This window comes from Hippopotamus amphibius, chromosome 6, assembly GCF_030028045.1.
Source record: "Hippopotamus amphibius kiboko isolate mHipAmp2 chromosome 6, mHipAmp2.hap2, whole genome shotgun sequence".
In the NCBI taxonomy this organism is placed as follows: Eukaryota; Metazoa; Chordata; class Mammalia; order Artiodactyla; family Hippopotamidae; genus Hippopotamus; species Hippopotamus amphibius.
Window position 1 is genome coordinate 9,921,312 of NC_080191.1, and position 27,022 is coordinate 9,948,333.

Genomic DNA, 27,022 nt, shown 5'->3' on the forward strand with positions numbered 1-27,022 from the left:
ACTCCTTGAAAGTTAAGCACTATGCCTTCTATTGTATTACTAATTGCTCTAGAAATTACATCATGCCTACATACTAGAGTTTTCTAAAGTTAACCTTACCTTTGCTTCTTCCTAGATAATAAAAGTACCTTAGGACACTTTAACTTCATTTATCTCCCCATTTAAATATCATTGTCATCACACATATTAATTCTTTTTTGCTTTTTTTAATCCCTCAAGACAATTATTTTTGTTATGTACAGTCATTTTAATTTAGATTCACCTCCTTATTTACCACTTAAAAAAAGTCTTCATTCCTTTTTACATATCATACATTCCACCTGAAATTACTTTCCATTTACCTGCAGTACATCTTTTAGAAGTCCCTTTAATGTAGATCCTCTAGTGATGAATTCTCTTAGCTTCTGTTGTCTGGAAGTATCTTTATTTCATCTTCACTTTTGGAAAAAATATTTTTGCTGGGTGTAGAATTCTAGGTTGTTATTTTCCTTGCAGCACATTGAAGGTATTATTCCATTTATCTTCTGGGGCCCATTGTTGTAAAGAACTCAGCTATCCATCTGACTTATTTTAGTGTTCCCTGGAAGGTTTTGTATTTTTAAGCTGATTTTAAGACTTTTTTCCTTTGCCTTTGGTGTTCTACAATTTCATCTTATTGTGTCTACCTATGGATTTCTTTTTTATGCATCTTATTTAGAATTTGTTGGGCTTCCTGAATCTGTGGATTAAAATTTTCATCAGCTCTGGAAAATTCTCAGCCATTATCTTTTCAAATATAACCTCTGTCCCATTCTTTCTGAAACCCTAATGTTAGAACTTCTCATATCTTTTAACCTTCCCACCATAGTTTTTATCTATTTGTCTCTATGCTACTTTTTGGTGAATTTCTTCTGACATAGTATCATAGTTGTTTTTACAATCTAACTCTGATAATTGAAATTTCTTAAGTATTTCTGGGGTTTTTTGTTTTGTTTTGTTTTGTTTTGCTGTGTTTTTATTGCCAATTCTTGCTTTAGTTGCTTGCTTCCTTGTGTATTTAGGCTGTGTTATTCATTGTCTTTGAAAAATTATTTTGGAGACTTCTTTGAGACCTTTCTCTAGAGATGATTTGTGTTTGTTTTTCCAGGTAACCTGGGAACACTGACAGATTGGGTAATTTTTAAACTAACTTCACAGCCTGAAGTTTTCTTGGTTGCCCAGATTCTGTGAATTTGGGCTGCAAATCTATGTGAGCTCTGGCTTGTGGCAATATCTTCCCAGGGATTCTGCACACCCCCTCCCTGGTGTCAAGGCAACTTTCCTTAGAGTCAGGTGTGGGTGGGGTAGGGCAAGACAAGTTTACAGCTGGTTTGCCCTTACCCTGAGGTTGTAACCTTTGGGGCGAGCCCTTGGATCTATGGCAATTCCAAGGCCTAGATTTCACCTATATTTGGGCTCAATTATTCTTTATATTATATATTGTTACCTCCTCCATGCTTTTACGAATCTTACATTTTATCCATTGTTGGTAGTTGTTTTCAATTGATCCAAATAACATAGTTTTTTATATTCCCAGAAACAAAACTCCAAAGAAATTTAGGATGCCACATAATTCTCCTAATCAACATTCAAAATATGACACTGATACTGGTTTTATCTCAAACTGTTTAATGTTTTCAAAAGTAGCCTAATTAAAGATATAGACACAACATTACAAATTGAAAGAGAACTTAGAAACAAACAACCTGGGACTTCCCTGGTGGTCCAGTGGTTAAGACTCTGTGCTCCCACTGCAGGGGTTCAATCCTTAATCGGGGAACTAAGATCCCACATGCTGCAAGGTGAAGCCAAAAAGAAAAAAAGAAAGAGACCAACAATCCTACCACCACTTAATGGCTTTGGAAGATGAAGCCCAGAGGCAGTGAGTGGGTCATTCAGAATCCCTTGTTAGTAGGGGACAGAACCAGGACTAGAACCCCAGCCCTCTCTGAGTGCTATGTTCTCACCACTCCCCTGCAGCTCACTGGGCAATGTGAAATCATGTCACGTCTCAGTGTCCATTTCCCAGATGAGGAAATGTGGATGCTCAACTTCTTTTTCACTTCCTCTCCCAGAAGCTCTGCCTAGAACCTTTCCTGGTTCCAAGGTTTATTGCTTGAGTATTAAAGGAGGAATGTTTTGAATCTTATAGACAAGCCAGTATTATGGCTTCCCCAAAGTTAACTAAATGAACAACAAGTAAAATGCTGATGTTTTAAACTAATGTAATAAAAATGTACTATCAAAACAAAGTTTGTGTGAATAAATCTAGAAGTTATCTTTGGGTTTGCACTTTGTCTCTCCCATCACCTTAATTTCACCTCCAAAGTACACCTGAATCCAACCAATTCTTTCCGTCGTCACTACTTTCACCCTAGTTCAGCCACCAATGCCTCTTGCCTGGACCATATGATAACCTCCTCACTAGTGTTCTGTTCTCTATTTTGACTCCCTCCAACCATTCTCTGTGTAGAAGCCATACTTAACTGTATAAAATAGAAACTGGGTTGTGTCTTTCCTTGCTTAAAATTCTCTAATTGTTTCCATAACTCAGAATAAAATCCAAACTTTTTAGTCTGACTATATTTATTTACCAGGGCTGCTATAACAAAGTACCACAAACTGGATGTCTTAAAACAACAGTTCTGGAGGCTAGAAGTCCAAAACCAAGGTGTTGTCATGAAGACTAAACAACACTCTACTAAATAACCAAGAGATCACTGATGAAATCAAAGAGTAAATAAAAAAAATACCTAGAAACAAATGACAATGAAAATACGATGACCCAAAACCTATGGGATGCAGCAAAACCAGTTCTAAGAGGGAAGTTCATTGCAACACAATCCTACGTCAAGAAACAAGAAAAATCTCAAATAAACAACCTAACCCTACATCTAAAGCAATTAGAGAAAGAAGAGCAAAAAGAATCCCAAAGTTAGCAGAAGAAAAGAAATTATAAAGATCAGATCAGAGATAAATGAAAAAGAAATCAAGGACACAAAATCAAGGTGTTGGCAGAGCCATGCTCCCTCTGAAGTTTCTTGGGTAGGATCCTTCCTTGACTCTTCCTATATTCTAGGGGTTGCCTACAATCCTTGATGTCCCTTGTTTGTAGACATATCACTCCAATCTCTTCCATTGTCACATGGCTTTCTCCCTGTGTGTCTGTGTCTGTGTCTGTGTCCGGATTTCTCTCTTCTTATAGGGCTATCAGTCATTGGCATTAGGGCCCACTCTAATCCAGTATGGCCTCATCTTAACTTGATTACATCTGCAAATATCCTATTTTTGAGTCAAGTCCAATTCACAGGTACTGGGGGTTAGGACTTGAACACTGACTTAGAAAGCTCTTGATTGGGCTTTGACCTCCTGGCTAACCTCAACTTGCATCATTCTGCCTCTTGCTTACATTTCGAGCCACCCTGGCGTCCTGGTTCTTTGAAGAAGCCAAGCTTTAAGAGGCTTACACTGACCACTCTGTCTGCTTGGAAACTTCTTTCCCCAGGCTCCCTCTTGTCATTCAGATCTTGATGTAGGTGTCACCTCCTTATCAGCCTACCCTGGTCACCTGGTCCCTTTTTGTCACATCACCATATTTTACTCCTCAGAGTAGTACTTATCACAGTTTGACATTTTTGTTGTGTCTTGTTTCCTCCTACTATGATATTAGCTCATCAAAAACAATGACCTTTTCTCCCCCATTCACAGCAGTATCCTCAGCACCTAGAACAGTTTCCTGCACACAGTAGGTTCTCAATAAATATTTGTTGCGTAAATGACTGCCTCATGGAATGAATTTTTTCCCCTTTTTTAGACTTAGCTTAAATGATGAAACTTGGAAAGGGCAGCCCCTGCCTCAACAATACTTAGGGACCATTGCAAAATGTATTGGGAACATGTTTCTTAAAGGGGATCATGTGCAAGGTATAAGGTAGGAGGTGGGTCTTCAAAGGTTTGTGAAGATGTGATCCTAAGTGGCTAAATATAGGAAATGTAGATGGGTACTAGGATAAAAATGGGCAATTTCCCTTTCCTGCCATGACTACATGAACAAGAAATTTGGATCTCATTTGTATTTCTGGAATTTCTAATAAACTTATAATACTAGCAGTAATAATGGTAATAAACATTTACTGAGTTCTCACTTTGCACTAGCCCTATGCTAAATGTTTACACTTCATTCTTGCAACATCCTTGTGAGAAGGTATTATTATCCTTGCCTTACAGGTGAGGATAGGCAGGCTCCTAAAGGCTAAGTAACAAGACTTAGGACACAAGCTGAGCTGGGCTTTGAACCCAGACCCAAAAGCTAGTGCTCCATTGTATGTGCCTAGTGCTACCCTGAACTTATTTTTGTTTTGCTTCATTGCTTCAACCTCTGCTGATATGCAGGCAGGCTCTATACAACTTTATACTCCCCCAACCGCATTCTATATCTTTCAGTTACCAACCTCTTGTTAATCTAACAAATACTGTTTAGTTAGTACTTCTGTTTCTGCCACACTTGCATATTTCTAGAAAAATACTTGGATTTTACATCAGCTGACCCCTTCTTCTTTAGTGTGCCCTGGCCACACATTTCAGTTTGCAAACAAATCCTCTCCTAATTCTTTGCAGTGATTTTCTAGCAAATGTCTTAGAGAAGATCTTCCCCTGAAGACAGCGGGAGCAAGAAACTCTCCAGGCCCTTATTTTGGATCTGTGAATGGAAAAGAAAGATGAGCTGATTCCAGATTCCCCAGCCCCTTTGGTGGAGACTCCAGCTGGCAGGGGCAGCCTCTACCCTTCTGCCTCATCCTACTACGATACTTTAATAAGGCAGAGCACAGCCATTGGCAGCCATGCCCTGGATGAGGAGTCGCCACACCCGTTTGATTGAGGTTTTGAATTTCAGGTAAAGGTGCCAAATTTGCCAGCATCTGTACGGGGCTGTTGGCTTTGAAGGCCAAGGATTAGCTCCTGTATGTAGAGCAAGGCATCCTGGGCAGCAAATCTTCTTCCAGTCTCATGCTGCCAAGAAAGAGGCCTCTCTTCCCTCCTTCTTCTTTATTTTACCCAGTTTATTCTGCCAGATTCTGTTTTTAATATTTTTAAAATAAACTATATTTTAGAACAGTTTTAGAGTTAGAGAAGAGTTGCAAACATACAGAGGATTCTCATATATCCAACGCCTAGTTTCCCCTGTTGTTAACATCTGACATTATTATGGTACATTTGTCACAGCTAGTGAACCAATAATAATAAATTATTGTTAAATAAGGTCCATATTTTATTAAGATTCATTAGTTTTTCCCTATTCTGTTCCAGAATCCATCCAGGTTACCTCATCACATTTAGTCATCATGTCTCTCCTTAGGCTCTTCTGGGCTGTGAAAGTTTCTTAGACTCTTCTTGTTTTTGATGACATTGGCAGTTTTGAGAAGTATTGGTCAAGTATTCTGTAAAATGTTCTGCAGTTTGGGTTTGTTTGAAGTTTATCCCATAACTAAACTGGGGTAATGGATTTTTTGGAAAGAAGATCTCAGAGGTAGGGTGCCATTCCCGCCACATCATGCCCAGGGTGTGTACTGTTGACATGGTTTATCACTGCCGATGGCGATCTGGAGCCCCTGGCTGAGGTGGTGCTTGACCGCTTCATCCACTGTAAAGTTACTTTTTCCGCTGTTCCCATCCTGTCCTCTTTGGAAGGAAGTCACTATGTGTGGCCCACACTTAAGGAGTGAGGAGTTATGCTCTACAATAAAATATTTGGAATTTTTATACATGGGAGCTTTGTCTGTTCTCCCCATGTATTTACTTAGTCAGTCATTCATTTATGTAAGTAGGGAGTCCTGGATATTCACTGTATACTTTGAATTATAATCCATCACTACATTCTTTATTTGATGCTCATGTTGCTCTAGGTTTGGCCATTGAAAGCTCTTTTAGTTGACTCCTGTGTCCCTATGAGCAACCCCCTTCATTGTGTGTGTGTAGGTGGTTTTTTAATTTAGTACTTTCTTACTTTTTGGCACAATTAGATAATCCAGGTTCATCTTGTATTTTTCCTGCCCTAGTCCTAGAATCAGCCATTTCTCCAAGGATACCTGGTTTTTTTTTAATTGAAGAATGGTATTAGAAATCAAGATAGCTGCATTCTATTTTATTTTGTCCATTAAAACAAAAGAAGACAAAACAATTTTTTTAAAAACCCAGTAATGAAAAGATAAATGCCTTGCCAGAGAGTAGCTTGGATGAGTTGAGGCACACAGGGAGCTCCTCACTGCACACATGGGAGAGGCACTGACACACAGGGCCCCACATCACAGCAAAGGAGTGTTTCCAGCCAGTGGGCTCATATCTATTTTAGGATCTTTCTAAAATCATGGGTGACTCCCTTTTCTAGGCTAGGTTACTTTTGATTCTTTATATTGAGCAATGAGATAGAAATTTCAGAATGCGCAGTCACAGGATATTCCTACTGATGATTTATCCTCTTACCAGGATAGCTGTTAAAAGTCATATACCACCCACAGTTGCATGAGAGTCCTTCTTTGTCCAAAAGCCCCATAAGGTGTTTTACAGGTTGAATGACTATGTAAGGTTTTTTCTGCAACCAGCTGATTTATTCTAATCCCTTTATTTGCTTCACCTGGGCAGAAATTATGGGCAGAGCTAACAGCTAACTGTATTATTTCATTGGAGGTGGGTTCAATGGACAGATCCCTCTCTAACAAATATCAAAAGAGTGAGCAACTATTAAAGTCAGGGTCATTATGAAGTTTACACGAACAGTAAACAGGTCTGCTCTCTAAGTCTCAGCTGCCATCACCGTCATCCTCATCACCATCCATCCCGTCATCCTTGTTGCCATTTTTCTCAGGAAGGATCACATAGATCTTTGTGTAATTTACTTAAATGCTACAGGGGGGAAAATGACAATTTACTAATCCTGTTTTTTCCCCCACCAACATTGTTATTTGTATGCTGGGCATGGGAGGGCTTTAAGCCTGTAAAGGAGGATTTAGCCAAGGCTTTTCCACAGCCTGCTGCCCACAGTCCTTGGGGACTGTCACCACCAGCCCCTCCATCACAAGCTGTGCCTGCCTATAGATACCATTCCTAGAGAGACCACCAGGGGAGCTCTTGGTGCATGACCTGGGAGAATGGGCAGGGTGGCCACAGCCCTCTTCATACTTGGCGGGTGAGGAAACCCTGACAAAGTCATGGTGACTGAGTCACAGGAGGTTTCCCATCTACTCTGTTCCACCACTAAGTTTCTTTTAAATTATTTTTATAATATTTAGTAGAGTATTGCTACATGATGAGCCTTTAATTTTTTCAAATGCTAAACTCAAATTAAGATGAAGTATCTGTTGTTAATCGCTGCTTCTGATTAATACAGGATCTCTTGTAAGAGCCCCAGACTCTGCACCTATACAGCCCTGTGCAGCCAACGTGCTCACTTCTGGCCTGTCTCCTTTTAAATTCATTTCAGTAATTTAAATTCACTTCCACACATCCCACTGTGCCCTCAGTGCTGCTCAGCAGCCACATTCCATTCCCTCCCACCCTCCTAGTTCATTAACACAACTTCCTCTACCCTCACACGCAGTTTCCAGCATCACCGAGAAATTAGAAGCCATTGGAAAAGGCCTTCTGTAAGCTCCCACCTCCACATCCACCCAGATCCAGACTCTCAAATTCCTCCTTCCTTCCTATTGAAGTAGATGAAAAGTCCTTTTTTCTCTCTAAGGCCATAGCCCAGTTCATTAATTCTCATCCTCTCTTACCTTTTCAGAGTCTTGATGCCAGCAGTTCTCCACATACTCCCCTGTATCATCAGTTTTCCTCTCTCTACTGGGTCATTTCCAGCAGCATTAGAACATATTTCTCCCTTCTTAAAAACAAAACAACAAAAAAACTTTTAAAAATTAAAAAAAATAATTGTGATAAAAACCACGACATAAAATTTATCATCATAACCATTTCTAAGTGTACAGTACAGTAGTTTAAGTATATTCACGTCGCTGTGCATCCAATCTCCAGGACGTCTTCACCTTGCAAAACTAAATTCTGTGCTCATTAAACAGAGGCCCTCCATTTCCCCCTCCCTCCATCCCCCGGCAGCCACCATTCCACTTTCTGTTTAAATGCATTTGACTACTCTAGGTCCCTCACATAAGTGAAATCATACTGTAGTTGTCTTTTTGTGACTGGCTAATTTCACTTAGCATAATGTCCTCAAGTTTCATCCATGTTGTACCATGTGTCAGAGTTTTCTTCCTTTTTAAGGCTGAATGATATTTCCTTGTATGTATCTACCACAGTTTGTTTATCCATTCAACTGCTCATGGACATTTATAGTTGCTTCCACAAGGACTATTATGAATAATACTGCTATGGACATGAGTGTACAAATATCTCTTGGAGACACTGCTTTCAATTCTTTTAGAAGTGGGATTTCTGGGAAATTCTATTTTTAATTTTTTGAGGAATGCACCATTTTACATTCCCACCAATAGTGCACAAGCGTTGCAGTTTCTCCACATCCTTGTCAACACTTATTTTTAATTTAAATCTTATTTTTTTTATAGTAGCCATCCTAATGGGTGTGAGGTGATATTTCATTGTGGGGCAAAAACCTTTCAGTCCTATTTTTCCTCTGCTATGACTAATTGGCCACTCCCCTTTAAGACAAGAATCCTTGAAAGAGTTGACTTTATTTCCTGATCCCAGTGCCTCTCTTCCCATTATTTCTTGAGCTTATTCCCATCAGGTTCTCATCCCACTCATTGCACCACAACCTCTCTTGTTGAAGTTGCTACGTGGCCACTGCTAATCTTCCTTGGCTGATCAGAGCCTTTGACACGGTTAATCACTCTCTTGTCCGTGAAACACTTTCTCCATTTTGCTCCTGCCACGCCACACTCTCCCAGTTTTCTTTCTACCTCACTGGATATCTTCCTTGGTTTCTTTTGCTTTTACTCCTCTCTCTCCAACTTCTTCATGTTGGAGTCTTGCACGTTCAATGCTTGGGTCCTCCTCTTCTGCAACTACACTCAGTTCTCTGATGAGCTCATTCATTATCATGGCCTTAAATATTAACTCGCTATTGATGATTCCAAAATTAAATCTCCTTTTAGACTTTCCTCCAGAACTCCACAGTCCAGTATACACACCTGCCTACTTACCATCTCCTCTTGGATCTAAGCATCTTAAACTTGATAGGTCCAAAATCAACCCCTGATCTTCCCTGGTTCTCTCCACTCTCCCCTCCTCCTTCCTCCACCTGCAGACTCCCTGGCCCAAACCCTTGGAGTCATCTTTGACTTCTTTCTTTCTCTCACACATTACATCCAGTGTGTCAGAAAGTCCTGCTGGTTCCACCTTCAAAATTTGTGCAGAATCTGTCCCCTTCTCACCACCTCCACTGCTCTCACCCTGATCCAACCTACCATCATCACTCATCTACTCTAAATTAGCGGTCTTCTCACTTTTGCTCCTTTAATCTCTTCTCAGCACAACAGTCAGAAAGATTGTTAAAAATGTCAGTTTAGATTCTGTAGTTTCTCTGCTCAAAAGAGCTCAGAGCAAAAGCCACAGAACTTACAGTGTCTTACAGAGCCCAGTGGCTTTACCACCTCTCCAGTCTTACTCTTACCTCCTTAAAGTTGCATAAACACTCCTGGCATGCTCCCGCCTCAGGACCTTTGCACTTGATATTCTCGTTCACTGGAATGTTTTTCTCTTAAGCACTGGTATGAGTTGCTCCCTCACCTCCTTGCAACCTTTATGAAATATCACCCAAGAAGTGCCTTAACTGTCCTCTTTTAAAATTTCATCCTGAAGTATAACTCTTCAGCTTTCCATGTTCCTGCCCTCTTTTTTTTCATCCTCAGCTTTTACCATCTGTTAACATATTATATCATTTTATTGTTTTATTCTGTTTATCATCTTTCCCCCCAGTAGAAAGTCAGTCCCATGAGGACAAAGATGTTTCTCTGCTTTATTCCCTATTGTGTCCCCAGCAATGGGAATAGTGTCTGGCTTGCAGTGTGCACTCAGTACATATTTGTTGAACGAATAAATGAACGAATGTAGAATGGTTGGATAACTAGCAGTAAGAATACTATTTCTCCATGACTACTATTATTATTACATCCTAAAAATCCAGGAAGCAAGTTAGGATATGGATGGGGACTGCATATATATCAACAACAGAATGTACTATCTTGCTACTCAAAGTGTGGTCCATGGACCAGCAGCATCAGCACTGCCTGGGAGCTTGTTAGAAATGCAGAATCTCAGGCTTAACCCCAGACCTCCTAAATCAGAATCTGCATTTTAATGAGACACCCCCCCCCCCCAGGTGATTGATTGTACTTTAAAGTTGAACAGCACTGGTGTTGAGCAGAGGTCCTTCATCTTAACTATGTATTGGAATCGTCTGAATATCTTTAAAAACTCCTGATACCTGGGTCCCACTCCCAGAGATTGACGTACGTGGTTCGGAGCGGGATTGAGACACAGGTCAGTGGTGGAGAGGTGAAGTGACTGACCTTATTTTAGGGTGGAGAGCTGAGGTTAGAAACTTGTCTGTCAAACCTTGGTACAGAGAGTAACTTGCTGGTACTGACATTTGTGATTTCAAGTGAGTGACCTTCAAGGCAGCTGCTTGCCACTGCAAGAGAAGGCGCTCATGTCCACTCTCAGGCTGCCTTTGGTGGTCTCCACTGAAGGAAATAAACCCTGAGAAGCACGTCACCCCTTGAAAGAATGGCTCCTGCTGTCTTTCCCAGCAGGACCCAGTGATCTTTGTGAGCAGAGAGCTCAGCAGAGTGAGCAGAGCTCCAGGGTTGGTCACTGGGTGGCTGTCGGGAAGGCCCTGTCCACAGGAACCTCAGGAGCACGGGGGCTCAGACTGGCAACTGTTCCCCGCCCCCCCTCCCCCCCCCCCCCGCATCCTGCACTCAAGAGGCTTATAGGCTTCAACTCCTCACACCTCTGTGTGTCCCACACCCACTGACTGACACAGTCATTTCCTGGGTGGCTCCACTGTAAGGACGGGGTACAGAGCTGACCTCTGGGTGTGACTCAAACTTGAATCTTGATCGTGAACTTGAATCTGAAGTTCAGCCCCCAAAGTTGCGCAATAGAAAGGTGTGGAAGGATGACAGAGTAGCAGTGGTTAACTGAGCCCAGGAGAGATCGTGGGAAAGTGTAGAGAGTATCTTCAGATTTTCATTGACTCCCTGGGTTCTCTCTTGCAGCTCAAGTCTCGGGGTCTCATGACTCCTTTAGCCCTCTCACCCCCGCGGAGCACGCCGGAGCCCGACCTCAGCTCCATCCCTCAGGATGCAGCCACCATACCCAGCTTGGCAGCTCCACAGGCTCTCACAGGTAGGTGAGGTGAATGAACTCCACGGCTCTGATGGCCTGCCCACCAGTGAGTTACTTTGTGAACTAGAGAGCTGCCACTGAGGTCACTTAAGTGAAGGATTTGGAGTGTTAGTTGGACAGTAGATAGGATGACCAAGTTCTCTGAGAACAGGAGTTTAAGTGTCTCACGGCTTTGATTATTTAAAGTTAGTTTTCAATGCATCTTGGGTTCAGCTTGTGGCTATGGGTGGGTGGGGGAATAGAAAGAGTGATTGCTGGCCCAATTTTTTTATCTTCAGAGCCAGATTTACCTTGCACCAAAGTTGAGCCTACTCACCTTGAAGAGTTTCTATCCCTGTGTTTGTGCTTCCAGATCTCCTAAGAATCCTAACGCCCCTCAATCCCACCCAGGGCCTCCCAGTCCAGGTAGGGTAGAGCTTGGCCCAGTCTCTCTCGTGGGGCATCCACCAACCAACAGTTCAGTCCTAAGAGTAACAGCAGTCGGATGTGCACTCACTCTCTCTCTCTCTCACACACACACACACACATACACATACACACCCATAGTTCCCCCTTATCATAAACCACCCCCAGCCCCATCCCACTTAAACCCCTCAGTGCCTTCCTAATGCTGTAGAGTGAAGACCAGATTTTGTAGTGTGGCCAGCAGGGCCCTGCTCTAGTCTTTAGGGCCCACCATAGGATTGTAGCATGTTCTCTTTTCTCCTTCTGGAATGATCTTTCCTCTGATCAACCTATTCCTCCCTTGTACTCGGCTCAGGTACCTCCCTCCAGAAAGCCCTCACTGACTTTCCTGCCAAGGGTCCCAGGACGGGCTCTCCTAGCACCTCCCTAATGTTTCTCTCAGCCAAGGTCCTGCGTCACTTCCTGTGATTCTCTGAGTAGATCTGTCTCCCCTTTTGGGCCCTAAGCGCTTTGAAGCCAGGGATCGTGTAGACTTGATTCACCATTTTCTCTGTAGGGCCTAGCACACTGCCTAGCATGAAGGTCCCTTATCAATTAGATCTTCCTTAATCATCTGGAATTAGTAGAAGAAGGAAGCCTAGTGGCATGAAAAGAGGACAGGCCATGATATCAGAAAGACGTTATTTTGAATCCCTGTTGCACCATAATTACACTTTCTGAGCAGCCACCTAACCACTTTTAACCTCAGTTTCTTCTTTAGTAGAATTAATAATATTTATCAGGCTTATCTTGAGAATCAAACAAGATAAAGTATATACAGTGCCTGGAATATAGTAGGTGCTCAATAAAAACTAATTTTCTTCAACTTTGTTGTTACTGTTTAATCCTTCCAAAATTCTATTGGTCTCCTCTTAAAGTCCCTCTTCAACACTCCTCTGCACAAGTGACCCCCAAGGTAAGATGTTCATACCTGAGGTGGCGGCAGAGGGAAACATAAGAGGAGTCATTAATGTGTGGAAGAAAATATGACACCTGCAATTAATATTTCTCTTTATTTCATCCTTTAAAGTTTTCTGTTTTTTTTTTTTGGTTATGTTTGTAAAATGTAGGCAATACATTAATATGGTTGAGAATGTATATAACCTACAAATAAATAAACACATGTTGGGGCATATGCTCAAAACGTTTTTCCTGGTGGGGTATATTACTTTAAAAGTGCAGGGACCATAGGGTGGCCTCACCTAAATGGACTGCTGAGTGTTCATTATCCCTGAGGTTGTAACTAGAATTCTCTTTAGAACTTCATCAAATATATAGTCTTTGGAGTGATTAGCTTCATGTTGATTTTTTTTTTTTTTTAATTTACTGAAGGTTAACAAAAAATGGCAAACATTGATAACTTTTGGGAGGAGAAGGGAAGATTTTGTGTATATTCCCAGCACATAAATACACGTATACACATGGTCCACAATTGTCCATAATTGTCTACAGTTCAGACTTGAGTGCATCAGAGGGGACACACCTATTTATTTCTTCCCAACCAGGAGGCCCTCTTGAGAGCAAGCCTTGGCAGCTGGAGGTGATTGCCTCTATTGCCTCTTTCAGTTGGGAAGAACGTGTCCCACTTTGGCCTTTGCTTTCCCAAGGCCAGGGCCAAGGAGACATGGCTGAGGCATCCCCCATGCACACGGGAGCCACCCCTGGCCTGATGTGCTTCGATGCTGAGGGCTTTGTGGGTCTGTTTCCACAGTCTGTCTCTACATCAACAAGCAAGCCAATGCGGGGCCATACCTGGAGAGGAGGAAGGTACAGCAGCTCCCCGAGCACTTTGGGCCTGAGAGACCATCAGCGGTCCTGCAGCAGGCCGTGCAAGCGTGCATCGACTGTGCCCACCAGCAGAAGCTGGTCTTCTCCCTGGTCAAGCAGGGCTATGGTGGCGAGATGGTGTCAGGTAAGGCCCTGGGGCAGGCTGTACGAGGAGGGCCGTGGGTGTGTCTCCAAAGAGGAAAGCGTCTGTAATCAGGCTTGAGGGACTGTGGCCAGGGTCTGTCTCCATCTTCTGGGCTCCAGCGTCCTTAAATGAGCCTGTGTGCCGAAGGCGTCTCTTGGGGCTTGAGGAAAAGATGCTTCCAGACCTGGATAAGAAGACTGCACACCTGAATCCTCTCCCTTGGCTTGTCTCTTTCTCTCACCTCCCACGTCCAACCCATCAATTCATCCTATTGCTCTAACTTCAAAATATATCCAGAATCCTTTCATGATTCTGGTTCTTTCAAAATCTAAGTCAGATAACGTCCCCCCCTGCTCCAAACCCTCAGTGGCTCCCATGTCACTCCAAGAAACAGCCCACATCCTTACAAGGGCCCCCAGGCCCTATGTGACCTGGTCCTGGGTACTTCCTTGATCTCCTGGTCACTTCTACTGAGTCCCCACTCTGCTCTGGCCACAGTGGCTTCATTCCTGTGTCCTCCAACCATGCTCCTCCTGCCTCAGGGTATTTGCACCTACTGTTTTCTCTTTCTGGAGTGCTCTTTCCCCAACCGTCCATGTGACTTGCTCCTGGACTTCCTTCAGGTTTCTACTCAAATGCCAGCTTATCAAAAAGCCCTTTCCTGATACCCTAACATATCAGCCCTTGTCACTATTTATTCTCCCTTTCTCTGCTTCATTCCTTTTTCATAGCACTTATCACCATGCAGGGAAGAGGGGAGAGCTTATGGTCTCAACCCCATCTCACAGGATATGTTTGTTTTTTTTTAACAAGAACCTTCAGGGTCAGGCCCATCTCCCACTGTTACTACCCTCCTCCAGTTTCCACCCTGATCCAACAGCATCCAGAGAGAGTGGAAATTGTCACCACAAGTCAGAGGCAGAATTGGAGCTCTGCTCCCTTCAAATGTTTCCCCACAGAGGTTCTGTCTCTCTTACCCGAGGCTCTCCGCATGCACAATGGTTGTCACCACCTGTCCTTAAGTCCTGGAGCTACAGGCCTTTGCAAGATGCTTTAACTCCAAAGGGACACCCTGGTGTCTTCTCTGGCCCAGCATCATGGACACAGCCTCCATATCACCGGGGAAAAGGAATACGATTCCCCAGCCACAGGCCAGCACGGGTGACCCTGCTGGCTGGCTAACAGAGGGTCGGAGAGAGGAGCCTTTAATGTGGCTGTGTCCTGAAAAACCAAAGCATAAGTGTTTTATTTAACTCCAGATCGACCCCAAGGGCTTGCAGATGGGGAGATGTTCCAGCACAGCTTCACCAGCTCTGATTGAGTCAGCCCTCCTCTGGAGTTCCCTCTGAGTAGAGGAAGCTGGGTCTGATTTGCTGGTAATTGATTAAAATAGAACTTGGCAAGGTCTGGGTGCATGTGTCTGACCCAAGGTGACTTTTAAGAGACTTCAGCAGATGTGGGCAGAGACTGGACGAAGAAGTACTGTACCAAGAGGGGCCAGGAGGAGAGTCCTGCTGTCAGGCCTCTGAGAGCTCCTTGGCTGTTCTTCTCCTGGTTTCTGTCTGAGAGCCAGCGTCTCAATCCTGGACTGCCCTCTGAGGTTGAAGGCCTTGTCCTTTTCCTTGCTAAATAGCAGGGCTCAAGACACAGACCAAGTGCTAAGAGGAATCTCCTCCTGTATCATGTGCCCCTGCTCTTGAGTGAATCCCATCTGAGTTCTTCGTGGCCCCCGCCCACTGAGCCAGGAGAACTGACCCCATTCTCCCCGCTCTCCTGCTCAGCCTTTCTGTGCCCTCAGGGGCCTTGGAGCTGGGGAGGAGGCTCTGCAGTGCCTGGTACCAACACACGAGCGGGCAGAGCCCTGCCAACTTTCCCTTGGCCGAGGGATTCCCAGGAGGGCCAGAGCTGAGTACTTGGTCTTGGAGAATGCAGTGGCGCTGAGGGGCCTCCTCGTGTGGCCTCCTTGAGGTTGTGAAGTGGCAAGGTGGTCTTTCATGTTTCTGATGGTGTTGTGGAAGCCCAGCAAAGTGGTGATAGCTCCAAGGTGGTTTAGGGAGGGACTCAAGGAGAAGTAGCCAGCCTCTCCCACTTTCCATCTAGAACCTGATCCTTAGGGCACTGCTTTCTAAACATCCCCATGGCACAATGTGTAGAAAATGGTGAGCCTGGTGCTGGCACCATGGGCTAAAGGAACTTAAACTGCTGTGGATGGGCCTCGGGCCACCCCAGAGGCTAAGGGGGAGCAGCAGCGCAGTACCCACCACCCGCTCCTAGCACACCTGCTGCGATGCCCTGCCTTGGTCACACTCTCCCAGAGGGACAGATTTTGTAACCTCACAAATTCCACGTCTGTTTTCAGGAGGTGGAATTTTCCTATTATGTGACCTTCCAGGCACCTCTGGGAATGTATACACACTGACATGGCACAGGCCTGATGCCCCAGACCCTCCTTCTGTGGGTTCAGTTTCCATCACACCTAGTCTTTTAAGGAGGCAAGCAGCAGTGCCCCCTGAGAGGGAATTTCCAGAGTGTTTGAGTGGCCAGGATGACCCCTGTACTGAGATCTAGGCAGCTCTTTGCTGGCTTTCCCAATCAGAGTCACCTGGAGCAGTAAAGTGACAGGCAACTGCTACTTAGAGGCTCCATGAGCTGGAAAAAACCACTCCGGGCCTTCTCCTCAGTTTCCTCATCTGTATTATGGGATCATAACCTTTTCTCCACTGTCCTCACAGGATGGTCAGAAGGCCTAAACAAGGTGAAAGATAAGTTGTCAAACTAGAAAAAACTACGCAAATGAGATAGATTCTTTTGATTTCTAATTTAAATGGGTATGGGGTTTTTTATTGTTTGTTTTTTAGCTCTGAAATCATAATTAGCTGTGTTCTCCCTGCCCCAGCCTTTGCAGTGTGCCAGCCTTTGGGAGATATAGTATAAAAATCCAGGCTGCCCTCCAGGTGTTGGTGCTGAGGGCAGAGCCCAGGTGGGAGCAGAATGTTCTTCTGGGGACCTTCTTGTGTGTTCCCCACACTGGAGCTGGTGTGCGAGCTTCATGGGGCAGCAAAGGGCAGTGTGGAGGATTACAGAAAGAAACACGCTCTGGGCTGGAAGAAACTGGTGTTTCTTCTAAATTCTGGGAACCCGAGAGAAATTGAGTTTCATCTAGAATTACTATGGAGAGATTATTGTTCTTTTATAAAGACTCCTCCCCAGAAGGCTGAAGGAACCCTGAACGCTGTGGTGCTGGGTTCGTTGAAGACCTCAGTATGAACTCAGGTTCATTTGAATATACCTATATATCTAGATCTAGACGTATCCTTCTAGACCTACCTATTGACCTAGATCTGTCTATCTAGAGTTGCTTAAAAAAATGAGGGTATGTCATGGGGGACACAGGAGTCCATCCAAAGGCTCCCAAAGACAAAAATTGGAATAATTTAGCAAGATGAATAACATATTGGACAACTCACAGTACAAAATACATATGTTGAGTCTGCACTGATATTAACGAATAAACAAATCAATAAATGGAAGATGGGACAATTCTTCCTCATAGAAGAATTCCAAATGATGTAGAGAGTCTTCCCTCTCCAAGAGAAGAGCTTAACCCCCTCCACTGCCCTTCAGTGTGGGTAGGACCTTGTGACTTATTTCCCAGGAAGAGAATACAAAGAACACAGTGGAGAAATGTGGCAAACACTGTCTTGGCCAGGAGATGAAGGTTAACAGCCCAGTGATGTCATGTGGCTGTCATGTACACCCCCGCCACCCGCCACCCCCCACCCCGATGCAATTAGAAGGGCACTTCGCCTCTGTGGTCTTCCTCCTCAAAAACCCATACCCCCAGTCAAATCATGTGAAAGACATCACACAAACCAAACTGAGAGACATTTTACAAAATACCTGACCAGTACTCTTCAAGACTGTCAAAATCATGGAACGCAAGAAAAGACTGTGAAACAGTCACAAACCCGAAGAGACTGGGTCCACGCAACGGCTACACCCGGTGTGGTCTCCTGGATGAGACGCTGGAACTGAAATAGGACATTAGTGAAAAAACAGGTGGAATCCAAATAAAACTGAGTTAAAAACGACATAAAACGGAACAAACCAAAGCCTCTTCCCCGGGGCTGACCGGCTCGGCTTTCTCCGGAGTCCCGTCCTGAGTTGGTGTCTGTGCTTTTCCAGTCTCCGCATCCTTTGACGGGAAGCAGCACCTGCGGAGTCTGCCCGTGGTGAACAGCATTGGGTACGTCCTCCGCTTTCTTGCCAAGCTGTGCCGAAGCCTCCTGTGTGACGACCTCTTCAGCCATCAGCCCTTCCCCAGGGGCGCCAGCGCCTCCGAGGATGCCCCCGAGAGCCAGGAAGGCAGGATGGAGTCAGGTAGGCTTTGCCCATCTGTCCTCTGGGGCCTGCATGTGTCTCCACCCTCCCAGGGCAGGGGAGGCTGCCGCTGAGGGGGCTCCTGGGAGCTCTGCTGCTGGAGGCTCACAGGCTGTCCCTGTGGCACCCAGGGAACAGTCAGGGCCAACCAGGACCAAGGACACCCCGATGGTCCCCACTCAGGCTGCAGTGGGAAGAGATGGCTCCAGCTACTGAGAGCTGACATTATAGCTTTTAGGCCTGTGTTATTAGAATTTAGACCAGGAGACCGCATCATATGTAATGAGTGATTTTTTTCCTCTCTTCTAATAAAAGACTCTTGGGCATTTAGTCATCATTGCTGAGTAACTGAAGGACTACTAACCTAAAGAACAAAGAAATCCTGAAGAAACAAGGGCTAACGAATCGATTACAGTGGTCCTGTCTGGGGGGTCTCAGACTCCTATCCATGTCAATAAACTGTGTAGCAGAGTGTCTATCACAGCAGGAATTTGACCCGGCCATAAATCACGTACGTCCTCCAGTGAGAGTTAGTGTTACTCTCTCATCACAGGGTGGAAAGTGACCCGGGGGCTGAATGCCTTTTGTATCACCAGCCCCAGAATAGCTCAGCCTAGGGAAGTGGCCAGTGGGAAGGGCAGCATGGCAGCAAGGCCACGTGGGCGGACTTGCCCAATGGGCTAGACGCCAACGGGAGCTGCTCCTTCCCCACTTGGCAGCCCTGAGTTATGGATTTGAAAGGAGTTGAACATGAGTCCAGGTTCTAGATTCCAGGTTCCCAAGGATGAACAGATACGTCGCCTTTTTACTTTCTCTGGAAGCATTGTTGTTGATAACATAAAGAACAGACAGTGAAACTGGAATCTAGCCATTATGTCATTCTCCAGACATTTGGTGAACCCTTTTCTATTCCAAGCACCACGCGAGACCCCGCTATGGAATAAGGCAAATACATGTGTGAACTGAGGGAAGTTTTTGAGGTATTGAGTGACCAGTGTGACTAATGAAAATCTGACAGGTATGTGCTCACAGACAGGCTTAGTGCATTCAACGAAAGGATACTTATAATAAGAGTGGCTATGTTTAAGCCTAGGAGGACCTCAGGGCAGGATAAACTTAGATTCTTAGCATAGGTTTTCTCATATACTGTCAAGAACCTTGTCTACAGTTTTCGTTTAAACTCTGAGATCTGAGAAACAGGAAGAAATCTGGCCTTTACAAAGAAAGTTCCCTAATTAAATATAGTCTGTGTGAGCAGATGCTACATACGTCTGTGTTTTTCTTGATGTCTCAATATGTGTGAGCTTGGGAAAGTCTTCTCATGTCTCTGGGCCTCAGTTTCCTGTGTGAAATGAGGGGCTGAGTTGCTCATGTATAATGTTCTGCTTCTGACAGTCTATGAATCTGGCCTCTCCTGTAAACCTTAGTTGACTCAGAAACATTGTAAAGCTAACATATCTTCCAGTGAATCTTGCAGTGAGAATAGCAGATGATGATCTGATTTCACTTTCCAAACCCTTGTGTCATTGTTACATTGAACAAGCAATGACCCATGGGACTTAATCATAAAGCCACATAATTCGTGTCTCCCATTCTCCTTTACATGAATGCCTCCTCTGAGACCACTTCTTCCCGGTCCATGGATGGAATTTAGGGCACATCCGGTGACTTTTCTGGCTCCTTTCAGGTAACAAAACGTTCTCTAGTGAATCATTGATATGTCCAGGTCAGTGTGATCATGAAACTTTAAATTTCACTCAAAGATTTAACTACTTCCCATTCCCAGCTCAGCTCTGCGTCAGGCCCGTTGCCTGCAGCAGTAAAAGAGGGCATGGTTGGCTTCTCTCCACCTCCTGCCCAACCATAGGTTTTTGCACCTTCCTTGTCTAGCTAATTGTGATTCCAAATCCTTCCTGATCAGAGTGAAGGAAGAATGAGAGGCAAGAGGTAGGCGAGTTTTTACTTGACTAATCCTGCTTTGAGCTGGCATCAGGCTCCCTGGTTCTGGCAGGTGTTTCAAGCTGATTCTTCATCCTGTGGGCTCTTGCATGGGTCCTTTGGTGATCCTACCATCTCTCATCTGCATGTTTCTTGACATGGACAAAGACGATTCTTCTCTGGCTGGTCACTTGCCATTCTTCCCATAGCCACAAGGCGTCTGCAGGTAAATCTCTAGCTTCTTTCTGCTGAGGCCCCCTTGTGCCTCCAGACAGTCCTATGGAAAGGATCTAAGATAATCTCACTTCAGATCTCTCCCCTGATGGCCCGCATCTGGTCCCTTAAAAACATCCTTTGCCCAAACAAACTCAGGGCATGCAGGCTGATCTCTGCAGGCACCTCTCCTTTGTTCTGCCATCACTGCAGCCAGACATTTTTGGTTTCTCATGAGAATCAAAAATAATCCATTGTGTCTCTCGAGCCCCAGGGACAGATATCAAGCTATTCACACGGCCACAATGAAGCCCTTGGAACATATGGGACAGTTCTCTCCACAATTCATCTTACAGTCAACCTGCTTTTCAGCCTCTACAGTTTCTTTTGCAGGCCGCATACGGGTGGTCATCTACAGGTGTAAAATTGGTTTCCCACCACCTCTTTTTGCTAGATCTCCACATCTCACTCTGGAATGGAGAGTCTATTGTCTTGCAGCTTCAGCCAAAACTGAAACTAAAATAGTTTCATTTTAACATCCTGTCCCAGGAAGCCCCCTTCAGCTTTCCTTAAGTGATCATTGGGGAAACCCTTGCCTTGGTTTCCACCTTATTCTCTCTCCTTCCGAGCACCCCATGCTGAATGAGGTTCCTTTCTTTTCCATGGAGAAAGTGTAGTGTACCAGCTTCACTTCTTCCCTTGACTGAGGCCAGTATTTCTACCTGAAAGCTGGTTTCTTTCCTGGTTGGCTTGGCTTTGGAAGTAATGACTCCAGTGGTCTTCGTGAGCCCTTCTCTAGCCCATGGCTGCTTTGAAAACATGAATTGCTCCAGGTTAACCGACCATGTGGAAATTGTTCCTCATGCCCTGGGTGTTACAGAACCAAGCAAGCGCTGTGGCTTCTTGTGTCTGGGGGCCTCAGGGAGGGTGGAGGAAGCAGCTACAGCACGGTGAGCCCTGAGCAGCCCCCGGCATACCTCTCTCCTACCCATCTGCCATGAAGCCTAGGAAGACACCGTTACAGAGTTTGCCTTTAGACTAAGACATTGCCTCTTTAGGATTGCTTCATCAAAATTCCCTTAAAGGATAACATATCAAGTTGTTATTACCTTGGATAAGGAATTAGTTTATTATCCACTTTCCCATGATTGTGACAAGAAAGGCAGGTGTATTTATAAGGGAAGGGATGGAAGTCTTTATTGACTTTAGGCTTCATACCCATCCATAGGGCCACGTCGTTCCTAAATAAGGTCGTACAGGCTTGAACTCATTTGAACCAGGTCCTGCTCTGCCCCAAGGTTGTTCAGTCAAAGCTGGAGTGTTTCCAGGTTTGGTGCCACACAGTTAGAGGGTTTGTCAACACTCACTAGGGCATTTCCAGAAGACAGTTAATCAGACAATAAGAAAATGCAAAGCCATGACACATAAGGAACTATAAAAAAATAAATGGAAGATTTGGGGAAAACATGATTTTCTGTCCCAGGGTATGAGAGCAGGTCACGTGGATTTGTTCTCTGTGGCCCTGAAGATAGATTTAATTAACCTTAAGCCTTCCCACTCAAACTCTGGTCAGGAGCATTGTCATCACCTGAGAAAGGAAAAGCTCAGCGGCCAGCCCTCCCTCCTTCACAATAGATCCCAGGTGTTTTGAAGACACATGAAAGTTTGAGAAGCCTAGGTTTAGGGAATACTCTCCCAGGTAGAGCACTTGGCACCCAGATAACCAGGTGGAACTCTCAGAAGACAGCTCCCTCAGGAGTCAGGTGGGGTTGGCATTGTAAAGAACTTTGAAAAGTCAAAGCCATTCAGAAGTAGAAAGAGCTGCTGGATGGAGTGATCTCCTCATTATTGGTGACAAGTGTGCAGAGGTCCACTTGCCAGGGCCATTAGGGCGAACTCTGGCAACCTAGTGGAGGACAAGCAAGATGTCCTCTCTGGTCCCTTCCGAGCTGAGAGTCATGTCTAGGGGTGGCAGAGGATGGCCGTGGACAGCAGGAGGTGAGGACCCCAGAAGCCTTGGGGAGGGGTCCCCCAGAGGGTAAGATGAGGACACCGAGACAGAAGGTCTCACATTAGAGCAGAGAGAGGGCTTCTTCCAAATCTCTTCCTCAGGTCGTTGAAATATAAACTCTCAACAAATGATCTTTCTTCTGTGTTCAGGGAAAACCAGGCTTCAGACCCACTCAGCTGCCTGAATTCAGTCTGGAAGTTAGAGTTCTTGGCTTGAAACCAAGAACTTCAGTCATTTTCCTCCAGCTCTATTAACGGACAGCCAAACGTTCATGTTTTCAGAAGAGCAGTTCTCTGGAAGCTTTAGGAGAATGGAAGCAAAATCATGGATTTGATAACATTTGTGGTTCTGGCAGAAGTCCTGAGATGATCATGGGGAAATTCTACCTTATCTATGAATGTTGGAAAAAAAAAAAAAGATGTCAATCATAAGTAAGCTTTAGCCAGTGCTTCTCAAACTTTAACGTGCCCTGGAACTGCCCGGGCACCTTGATAAAATGTGGATTCTGGCTCCGGAGGGCTGGAGTGGGGCCCGAGAGTCTGCATGTCTAACAGGCTCCCAGGTGATGTCTGCGCGGCTGCTGACTGGGGACCACACTTTGAATGAGAAAGTGTGCGCTGACGGAGTCCTGCTCACAGAGGGAAATTTATTTCAGGTTTTCAGTAAAATAAGTCTCTCCACGCGCACTAGGATGCGCCACGTCTGTAAAAGCGTTGCTGCTGAGGGTGATCTGGTGCCCCATGGAGGTGTCTGTGGGCTGAAGAAGAGAGGGGTATGAGGGGGCAGAGTGGTCAGGCAAGGGAGCACTGGTGCAAATCCAGAGGAGAAGGAGGAGGTCTGCAGTGCTGGGGAAGAGAGTGAAAGAAAGGAAAGAATGATGACAAGTAAATGTCTCAGAGTGGCCTGACCGCCACTGGCAGCGGGGTCGCTGTTGCCCTCTAAGCTTCCCCGAGTCCCTAGAAGGCCCTAGCCATCTGTTCTCTCAGACCCCTCCCTGGCACTTAATTCTGCCTTATACTGCTAGAACCTGGGTCCAGACCTCGTCTCCCTGCTAGGTGGACTTGAGGGCAGGGACATACAGTCCCCAGCAGAGCCCGAGACATAACAAGTCCACAGTAAATATTTACCGACTCAAATTCTATGCGACACAACAGAACAAACTGTCTGCTCACCAAGCGTTGGGGAGATCTTCTTTGGAAACCACAAATGTGTTAGCTGAACTCGTTTGCAAGATCTAGTTTAGTGATTGGTTTCCTGCCTTTTGAAGGTTTGACGTGATGGGAACAAATTGTTTACTTTTTGTTGAGTAGCTTTTTTGATACACAGGTGGTGGGGGTGGGAGATGAGAAAGGACATTTATTCTTGAGACTTGATGTTTTCTTCCTTGGCTGGTGGTCTTGGAGCCAGGCACCAGGAAACTATTGGAGTAACAGACACGCAGGTACCTTCCACTATTGTTGAACCTTTACGCCCAGCATCTAGAAATCAAATCTGCTTCTTGTTGAACTGCAGATTTGTCTAATGTAATAGCTCTACAGAGAATGACTGTCCAGAGAATCTCTCTCTTTCCAAAAGGTTATTTCTAAAAGGAAATAGAGCCTATCAAGTGGCATGAATTCCATTATACAGAAATATCCATATGGTCAGTCGGCAAACATTTGCTGAGTTCCCTCTACTTGTAAAACCTGCAGAGCTGAGGCCACACAGACAGGGCAGAAGCTGAGCCTAAGTCTTTCCTTCCCTGGCCCTTCCCAAGCCTATCGGTAGGGCCCCATTAGCCAACACTTGCTGGGTGGGGTGCGTGTCCTGTTTCCTGGCTCTGGAGTGGATGTTCACAGGTGTCTCGTGGTGCCCCATGCCACGTCTTCTAGCAAAGGTGTAAAAGAACAAAACAAACATCCATGCCCACTTAGCAAAATCTAGGCAGAAATGGCACTCCAGGTAGATCAATTATCTTTCCTCCTTCTGGGTTATTATCTTGGCCGCAAGGAGTGTCTCATCTTTATCCTCCTGCCCTATCTGCGTCGTTGCTGGATGACATCCACAGGACAGGCAGAGCCTATCATCCTAGACACCAGGAGAACTTTCTCATCCCTACAAAACCCACACAAAGTGGCCTGCTCCACCGACACTAGGCATGGTTTGACCTGGTATTTTTAAATAATATGTGAAATGATGGGGGGAGAAAAGAAATGAAGGAAGGCGTGTGCAGGCCAGTGATTAGGATATTGCAGAGCTCTGTTCGTCCTGTGCTAGCCACCGGCCACGGGAACTAAATGAGCTGCCTGGTTCTCAAGCCACGCATCGGAAAGGGGGTCGTTTGGAAGGAGAACAAAGTATCAGTGTCAAGCTCAGTTCTTAAGAATCTTTGCAGAAACTGTTGATGGGAAGGTGGAAAGAAGAATGTCTACAAGTTCTGCAGCAAATATAAAGGCCTGCCTATATTTTCAGACAGAGAGGTCCAGGAGAAGCCCAGCCAGAGCCCTTACGGCGTGGAGCAGGGAGTATTTGCCAGTGTAGAATTCCTGTTCCGCTGTGTGCCAATGTGAGTTCATTTAGGAAAAGCTATTTATTATATTTTTAATGATATCATTCATTAAAGTATAATATCTGTACCTGTTTTAAAACATTGAGCTAAAAGGGGAAAATGTAACCACTAGGGAAAACCCTGGGTTTTGTAGAATTTGAAATAGATTTTTACAATGCTCAGTAATTTATTGAGTCCTTTTGCATTGTAAGGCTTAGGTTCTCTTTTGAATCTTATAGACATTGAGGAAGCACAAGGACTCAATAATTATTGGCTAAATGAATGAATGAATGAATGAATGTTCAAATTAAGTTTTTGGAACCTCCCAAGGTATTTTAAATCTGGGATAAACAGCCCAATATTGAATCATGTTGACCAGTTTGGCAATATTTTAATAGCAAGCATATACATTAAAATGAAACAAAAAGAAATGACGGTAATGCTCCTCTTGTCCAAGGTCAAAAATAAAGTCATTTTGTGGATTAAAGATGCCAACAACCAAGACCTGAGGAGCGGAATGATGATGGTGGTAAATCCCAAGTAGGCTTTCTGCTGTTTGGGAGAGCTCCTTCTAGGAAGGAGGATGGAGGAGAAAACAGGCGGTATAAACTCTTTCTTCCTACAAGGCTGGTCTCAGGAATTCTCTGAAAGGCACTCCTACCCCTGTCCCATGCCTCTCTTCAAACAAACAAATCTACTGGAATTTTCACCTTTGTTCCATGAAGTTAACTGTCCTTCATGTGACACCCCTACACATCAATCCCCCATGAGCCACTCTCGAACTGGGGACGATGCTGGGGACAGCTGGGTCAGGTGCAGAAGGCCTTCTGTATCTCTGGCAGGCCTGTCCAAAGAGACTCCTGCCTGTGGTGGAAGAGTAGATGTAGGGAATCGGCACGGTCTCTAAGGAGATCCAAGGAGATGGTGACCAAGGTCTCTGATTTTTACATCACAACACAGAAAGCACAAGAACTGATGGAAACAGAGGATCAAGTATGTGAGATGTGGCCATGCCCAAGCCTCCAGGGTCCACAGTAGCTGTAAGTGGAGATGCTATCCTTTGGGCTGCTCCTCTGGACCTATACGCTGAGCCCCTGTGGTGGGTCCTAAGGTAATATCTTCAGGGTACCCATACCAGTATCTACCGACCACGCATCAGAACTGGGATTAAAATGGCAAACCATGCCGAGAGGAACTGAAGCAACTATGGAAACCAGTAGGCTTCTAAGATAAATTCCATGAACTTTCTCCTATTAGTGGGTAGTTTCTGGGTCTCAGACATAAGTAGCAAACCCTTTGATTTGGGGAAAAAAAAAAAGAATCCTGTAAACTTCCTGACAGAGAATTAGATATTCTATAGCAGATACATCCTAGCTGCTACCAAATTATTACAACTTCCAGCCTAGATATGCAGAGGCAAGAGGAATGAAGCAAATTCCCCTTTCCCCGCTGTGTTATTTACCTATTGCTGTGTGACAAACTGCCCCAAAACTTAGTGGCTGAAAATAACATTTATTATCTCACAGTTTCTGTGACTCAGGAATTCAGGTCAGCTTAACTGGGTCCCCTGGCTGTGGGTCTCTCACAAGCCTGCAAGCATCTCAGAGCTCAGCTGGGGCAGGACCCACTTCCTAGCTCATTCATGTGGTTGTTGGCACGACTCTGTTTCCCACGAGCCATTGGTTCCTTGCCACTCAGGCCTCGCCACAGAGCTTCTCACAACATGGCAGCCTGCTTCACTGAGAATTACTGGAAAGCCTCCCTAAAAATTAGGATGTCCACTTAGAACCAAAATTTATATGGTGTCCTCTATTCCAGGGATGGCAACATTTTCCTGATTAAGGGTCACTTTAAATTTCCCCAGAGTTCTATGAAAGACTAAAAAGTGTGGGGGCAATTGCGGAAACAGAGCTGGACTACGCAGGGTCCGCCACTCCCACCCTCCGCCACCTCCTGGGAATTCCCATAAGCCTTGGCATAGAGGCTTGGCAGAGCTGCAGAGAAGAGACCGCAGAGAGGGTGTTCAGGGAAGCTGCTCTCCTCTGGAGACTGAAAGGGCATTCACGACTCTCAAATGGCTGACGTTGGGCAAAATAGCCTTTGGGCAAAACTTCTGCAAGAGGAAATCTTAAATCTTAAATAACAAAGTCTCAGGCAAAGCAGCAACATTGGAAAGGATTAAAGAAGTTCAGGTGTC

At 44.9% G+C, this 27,022-nt stretch overlaps 1 protein-coding gene across 1 annotated transcript in view; it reads left to right on the forward strand.

Moving 5' to 3' along the window:
• The window catches only part of SCML4 (Scm polycomb group protein like 4), a 65,717-nt gene that overhangs the window by 8,359 nt on the left and 30,336 nt on the right, over nucleotides 1–27,022 (forward strand). Inside the window, exons 2-4 of the mRNA XM_057739640.1 lie at nucleotides 11,271–11,400; nucleotides 13,556–13,756; nucleotides 17,942–18,136. Coding sequence (XP_057595623.1) covers nucleotides 11,271–11,400; nucleotides 13,556–13,756; nucleotides 17,942–18,136 — 526 coding nt within the window. The remainder of the gene's footprint in view (nucleotides 1–11,270; nucleotides 11,401–13,555; nucleotides 13,757–17,941; nucleotides 18,137–27,022) is intronic.